The 6436-nt window shown below is 66.8% G+C and overlaps 1 protein-coding gene across 3 annotated transcripts; it reads left to right on the forward strand.

The window, feature by feature from the left end:
• Positions 1-208: 208 nt before the first annotated feature.
• On the forward strand, positions 209-5792 carry SHISA8 (shisa family member 8). Of its 3 annotated transcripts, none has more exons than XM_007975933.3 (4): positions 209-1195; positions 4016-4149; positions 4515-4946; positions 5195-5792. In XM_007975933.3, exons 1-4 carry the CDS (start codon positions 666-668, stop codon positions 5578-5580), a joined length of 1482 nt encoding a protein of 493 aa, XP_007974124.1. In that variant the 5' UTR covers positions 209-665; the 3' UTR covers positions 5581-5792. The 3 variants fall into 3 exon arrangements, with proteins under 3 accessions (XP_007974124.1, XP_007974126.1, XP_007974125.1); XM_007975935.3 differs by having other exon boundaries at positions 4800-4946; XM_007975934.3 differs by having other exon boundaries at positions 564-1195; positions 4635-4946.
• The last annotated feature ends 644 nt before the right edge of the window (positions 5793-6436 follow it).

Genomic DNA, 6436 nt, shown 5'->3' on the forward strand with positions numbered 1-6436 from the left:
GTAAGACAGGAATGCTCTAGTCGCGGGCCCTAGAGCTGATTCCCTTAGAGCGCCCAGTTCCGAGGAATGTTTCGGCGCAGTCTTTGGGGGGGTCCCCTGTGGGACCCCCCCCCCAGCTGCGCGGGCCCTGCTGCCCCCCTCGCCCCTCGCGGCAGCCGCGCTCCTCCCCCGGCTCTGCCTCCCTCCCGCCCTCCCTCCTCTCCCTCCCCCGCCCGCCCGTGCCCGCGCCGAGCCCGAGCGGGAGCCGGAGCCGGAGCCAGAGCGCGGGCTGTACGGAGCAGGCGGCGGGAAGGTAGCGGAGTCGGGCGACCCGCGGCCCCGGCGCGGCCTCCACTAGGGCCAAGACCCGCACACCTGCCGGACCGGGGAGAAGCCGGGGGCCGCGCGCAGGCGAGGACCCGCTGCCCCGCCCGGGGGAGATCCCAGGACGCAGACGGGGCAGCTTGGGTCCGAGGTGAACCTGGGCGGAGGACGCGCCCACCGGAGGTGCAGCCTCGGAGCCCCAGACCCAGCCCACTCGGGGCTGAGGTCCCCAGAGGAGGCGGACAGCCGAGGCGGCGTGAGCCAGGAGCCAGCGCGATCCCTGAGGGAGCGGAGGAGCCGTGTCGGAGGGAGCCGCGGCGCCCGGCCATGCACCGGGCGCAGTAGCGGGAGGCGCGGGCCCGATGGCGCGGGCCGGGGCACGGGGACTGCTCGGCGGCTGCCGTCCGCCCGGGCTCCGGCTCGCGATCGCGCTTCGGCTCGCGTTGCTCCTGGCGCGGCCGCCGTCGGGCCGCGCGGGGGCCCCCGAGGCGCAGGGTCCTGCGACGCCAGGCACTACAGCCCCGGCGGGGGGCGACCGCTGCCGCGGCTACTACGACGTGATGGGTCAGTGGGACCCGCCCTTCAACTGCAGCTCCGGCGCCTACAGCTTCTGCTGCGGCACGTGCGGCTACCGCTTCTGCTGCCACGACGGGCCGCGGCGCCTCGACCAGAGCCGCTGCTCCAACTACGACACGCCGGCCTGGGTCCAGACAGGCCGGCCGCCCGCCCGCGCCCGCGACACCGCAGCGCCCCGGGACCCGGGCCGCGAGCGCAGCCACACGGCCGTCTACGCGGTGTGCGGCGTCGCCGCGCTGCTGGTGCTGGCCGGCATCGGGGCGCGCCTGGGCCTGGAGAGGGCGCACAGCCCGCGCGCGCGGCGCACCGTGACCAGGTGAGCGCGCGCCTCCCAGGGACCCCCGCCCGCTCCTCGGACTGCTCTCCCTGCTGGCTGATCCTTCCCGCCTCTCTCGAAGCGCTGGTCTTCCCAGCAGGCCCCTTCTCTGGGTTTTCCTGTTTCCGTCTCCCCCCGCTCCCCGCCTCCCCAGTTCATCAGGGAGACACCTGACACCGCCTTGACTTCCCTTGACCTTCCGCCCGTGCTGGGCGCCGCACCGCCTTTCCCTGCTCAAGTAGCCTCTGGAGGGCGGGGAGGCTTGAGGGGGGCAGGTAGCCTTGGACAGAGGGCACCCGGTCACTGTCCAGGGTAAGGGGCGCCGCTGGCCAGGAGGGTGACCGGGCTTCTTGGGCACAGGGAAAGGAAGGGGCGCTTGGCTCTCTGGGTGCCCATCTCCTGCTTCTCCCCACTCTTCCCTCCCCTTTTCCACCTCTCACCTCTCCCCTGCCCCTATAGCTGTGACTCAGGGCTGCCCTTCCCTCCTTGGGTTTCAGAGGCCTTCCCCCACTCACCCCATGCCACAGCTCCCAGGTGAAGGTCAGGGCTCCCTCTGCGTAGAAGGGGGACTCTGGAACACAGTCGTGTGTTGCTGAGGCCAGGACAGGTGCTTGCTGCATTCTGAGCTTGGTGTGAAGTGGGCACTACAGGGTCCAGGTCCCCTTCCTCGGTTGGAACGAGGACTCTGGGACTCTATGTGTCCTGACCCTGGAACTCCCACCCACATGCCACACGTGGCACTCACATGCCCCCAGCAACCCCCATGCCCTGGGGCCTGTGCCCTCATCCACCAGGTCCCAGCACCCTTTGGGTCTGTGGGCGGCTGACACCGAATGTGACAGGCTGGTATTTAGAAGTGACCATAGAGAAGCCTTCATGCCCTGTTGGGCCAGATGTGGACGCTTCCACCTCCTGGGCCTCAGAGGCAGGGAGTGAGGGCTTCCTTGGCACTCCAGCACCCCTCGCTCCCCAAACCACAGTGCCCACTTTCTCCCAGAGAGCTATAGGGTGAAGCTCGGGCTGGCACCCTGGCCTCTACCCTCAGCTCCTGCACTGCCTTCAGGAGGTGAAGCCTCCTGGCCTGGCTTCTGGATGCTGCAGGGGTAGGGGCTGGGCTGCCCAAATTTGGGGGCCCTTCATTCTGGGTTAGGGTAGCACGGAAGAGGCCTGGGTATGTCTTTGACAGGGGCAGGGAAAAAGGAACTGAGGGCCATGATGGTGAGGGGTGACTGCGACAGCCCAGCTGACATGTTCATCCTGAACTCCCTGCACCTGCTGGGGATGGGAGAGCAGGTTTGGTGATGCCTCAGGAAGGCGGCGCCCACCCATGCTGTGCTGTGTGGTGTAGGCCAGTCCCTTCTTTCTGGGCTTCAGGCTCCCATGGCCCCTGACTCCCTTTTCTCTGCTGGGGAGACCTGGAATGGAGCATAGGCTCGTGTGTGGGTATGTCCTGAGTCCCTGCCCTCCCCATGATTCTCACCTTTCATTCTGCTGTGTTGGGGCTGAAGGCCAGGGAAGGCTTCTCAGAGGCCTTGGGTGGGGGGCATCTGGAAAGAGTTTGTGCAAAGGCCCAAAAGCGTGGAGGTTACTCAGCTGTCGGGGAGAGAGGAGCTGGCGGTGCTTGCCCAGAGATGAGACCACAGAGGTGAGCCGCTGGGGGTGGGCAGGGCAGGAAGGTCAGCCCAGGCAGGTACTAGGATGATTTCAGACCCTGCCACCAAACCTGAAGCCAAACTTTGGCCATCCCTGGTGTCCTGCCTCCTGAATGCCCTTCACAAATCAGCCATTTGAAGCTCCAGCCCCAGAAGCAGAGTCAGGCTGAGTAGGAGAAAATCATGGGTTCCGGGTTCTGAAGGCAGCTGGGCTGCACAGACACTGTCACATCACAGCTGGGTGGGGGCTGGGTGATGGGTCCAGGGAGGTGGCTGCCCAAGGTCACACAGCCTGTGGGTCCTGGGCTGCCACCAGGGGGTCTCCCAGCATCCCCTTTCCCTCATCCATCTATCCTTCATGCCTGGGATGGCAGCTTTATCCCAGCAGAAGCCACAGCTGCAGAGGCAGTTATGCAGGCAGGTAAATAAGGCATCCTGGGCCGGCGCCGTGGCTCACCCTTGTAATCCCAGCACTTTGGGATTACAAGTAGACGCTGCAGCCTGACTATGCCAAGGAGGCCGAGACTGGAGGAGTTAGAGACCAGTCTGGCCAACATGGTGAAACCCCATCTCTAATAAAAATACAAAACTTAGCCAGGTGTGGTGGCAGGCACCTTATAATCCCAACTACTCGGGAAGCTGAGACTGGAGAATTGCTGAACTGGGGAGTTGGAGGTTGCAGTGAGCCGAGATTGCACCATTGCACTCCAGTCTGGGCAACAGAGCGAGACTCTGCTTCAAAAATAAATAAATAAATAAATAATAAATAAATAAATAGAGGATTCCTGGAGGAGGCCGCTAATGGGGTCTGAAGAATGAGTAGCAGTTTTTTTTGGGAGGAGAGGCAGGAAAGCAGAGAAAGCTTGCATTGGGAGGGGAGGCTCACCTGGGGAAGGTTCCGGAGAGTGGCCTCCAGGGAGGGGAGGGGAGGGGAGCCTCATTAGAGTTTCCTGACCTGCTCTGGGAAGCAGCGGTCTTGGGGCCACAGGTGAGGCTGGCAGATACTGCCTGGGAGGGGAAGCTCGTGTGTGATTTCGAGCACTGGAGAGGAACGCCTGGAGAGGCTGAAAGAACTGCCCAGGGCCACACGGTGAGACGGTGGTGGCAGGGGCTGGCTTTTGATGAGGTAGGAGACTGAGAGGGTCACCTCTGACCGCTGTCCCTGCAGGGCGCTGACGGAGCTTCTGAAGCAGCCGGGCCCCCAGGAGCCATTGCCTCCCAGCCTGGGCCCGCCCCTGGGTGGCTGTGTCCAGGTGCAGATGGGGGACGGCCTCCCCCGGGGCTCCCCCCACAACAGCTCAGGTGAGTCGGTGGCGGGCGGGGCTAAGCACGCGGAGGGGCGTGAGAGGCCGAGAGCGGGTCCCTCGGCTGGGGCGTGGAGGCTTCCCCGGTGGAAATGAGCCGCGGCCTCTGCGGGTGAGGGGCCCCACCGGCCAGCCAGCTCCCAGGGATGGAGAGAGACCCCCCAGGGGTCCTGTGGCCTCGAGTCTGGGGTACTGTGATGTGTGAGGAAGGTTCCAGATGCAGGATTTGCTGGCCGGGCCTGTGATCTGAGGCTCCGGCTCCGGAGCCTCCCCCTGGGTCTCTCGAGAGGCAGGCAGGCTTGGCAGCCCCCACGCCCCGTCTGGGTTCTGTTCCTCAGACATCCCCCATCTCGGCGGGAGCAGGTCCCAGGACTCCGCGCCTGGCTCGAGCGTCGCCTCCGGGCGAGCCGTTCATGAGGGTGGCACCCCCCGGGCTGGCTGCCGCCGCCGCTGCGCGTGACTCGGAGCCAGGCCCTGTTCCAGGCGCTGGAGGCTGCCGCGAAGACAGGCTTGGCTCGCAGCCTCGCCGGGAGAACGGTCCCCCAGGTTCTCACCGAACGGCCTCGGGGAGAGGGCTGCGGAGAGGTGACAGCGAGGGCGGAGTGACCCGGGGTATCGGGCCTAGCCGCGTCTCACTCCTCGCTCCAGACAAGAAGCGCCTCAACAAGGCGCCCCTGGGGTCAGCCGCCCTGGGACCCCCGCGCGGCCCGCGGCTGCAGGGTGGCTGCAGCTTGACACTGCAGCCCGACTACGCCAAGTACGCCACGTTCAAGGCAGCCGCGCTGAAGGCCGCAGGTGAGTGGCGGGTGCGGGCGGCGCCAGGGCACCCGGGCGCACTAGCTCCGGGACTTCGAGGCGCAGGGCCCCAGCTCCCAGCGCCAAATTCCCAGTTTCGCGCGCCCGCCGCTCGGCCAATCGGCTCCCGCGCCCCAGCGGACCCCGCCCCCGGCCCGCCCCGGCCCCGTCTCCAGCCAGGACCCCTTGTCTGGTCCGGAGCTTGAGTGCTCGGCGCGGCATGACTCTTCCCTGCCCTGTCCCCGCAGAGGCCGGCCCGCGGGACTTCTGCCAGCGTTTTCCCGCCCTCGAGCCGTCCCCGCGGCAACCCCAGGCGGGGGCCCCGCGTCCCGCCCCGGACTTGCCTGCGCCCCTGGACGCCTGCCCCTGGGCCCCACCGGGCTACGCGCCCCCTGCTGCGCGGGGCCCCTATGCCGCCTGGACCGCCGGTCGCCCGGCCCGGACCGCCCCGCTCGGCCAACCGACGGCTCAGGCCTTCCAGGTACCTCGGCGGCCCGGTCACGCGGCCCGGCGCCAGTTCAGCGTGGAGAAGATGCCCGAGACCTTCAGCCCGCACCCCCCCGGCCTTTACCGCAGCGCGGGCCGCGGGTCCCGGTACCTAAGGACCAACAGCAAGACCGAGGTCACCGTGTGAAGCAGGGCCGCGGTCCCCTCGAGGCATAGGCTGGGGCCCTCGTCTGCCCGTTGGAGCCCCAGGCCACAGGGAGAGGAGTGCCGGCCTTAAGGTCAGCTCTTCTGTCTGCCTCAACGGCACTGGTGTCTTGGAGCCCGCAGGCGGCGGGTTCGTCTTGTACATATGCCCTTTTTTGTGGTTCCTGCCCCTGAGAATAAAGACGCCTCAGCGTGGCTGCGAGGCAGCATTGGTCACTGACTGGACAGATGGCAGTGCAGGTAGAGGGCACACGAGTGCAAAGGGTGGAGGACTGCTCCAGTGCGCTGGCCGGAGCCGGGGGAAGTGGCTGGAGAGGGTGGCCAGGGTTGAATGTCAGGGTTAATGCCCACGCCAGTGGGAGCCCTGGGAGAGGGAACAGTTAGACTTCAGCCATGCAAAGGCCCAGGCACAGGAGAGAGGGCTGTTGGGCCAGAGGCCCAGTTGGGGGTCCATACCCTGTACTGAAGGGGAGGCCCCTCCAGCCGCCACTCTGCGGCTTGAGTTGGCTGAACCTGGCTGATGCTCACTGACCATTGGCTGTGGGCCGGCCCCTGGCCTGCAGGTCGCTTGGCCAGATTGGCCCCGGGCTACCCCCCTTAATGGGTGTGGGCTGTGTGGACATCTGGTGCTCCGGTTGGGGGCGCCTCCTCCCAGGAGCTTCTCTGAAGGAAATGGGGGAAAAGCTGGAGCAGGGGCCCTGGCAGTGCCCCTTCGGGAGGGCTTGCGGCACCTGGCTGTGGCCCAGGGCACTGCTAGCAGCCTGTGTGCACCATCCACAGAGCTCCTCTGTGCCAGGTAACGCTGGGGAGGCTGGGGGCCAGGGCTGTGGCTGGTTAAG

The sequence above is a fragment of the Chlorocebus sabaeus genome, chromosome 19 (assembly GCF_047675955.1).
Source record: "Chlorocebus sabaeus isolate Y175 chromosome 19, mChlSab1.0.hap1, whole genome shotgun sequence".
Classification (NCBI taxonomy): domain Eukaryota; kingdom Metazoa; phylum Chordata; class Mammalia; order Primates; family Cercopithecidae; genus Chlorocebus; species Chlorocebus sabaeus.

Excerpts from the sequence above, each read along its gene's own strand:
- SHISA8 (XM_007975933.3), top strand. The coding sequence starts at position 666 with ATGGCGCGGGCCGGGGCACGGGGACTGCTCGGCGGCTGCCGTCCGCCC. Across the intron at positions 4,150-4,514 it reads CTCCCCCCACAACAGCTCAG|GTCCCAGGACTCCGCGCCTG; the intron begins GTGAGTCGGTGG and ends CGGCGGGAGCAG. Across the intron at positions 4,947-5,194 it reads AGCCGCGCTGAAGGCCGCAG|AGGCCGGCCCGCGGGACTTC; the intron begins GTGAGTGGCGGG and ends CTGTCCCCGCAG.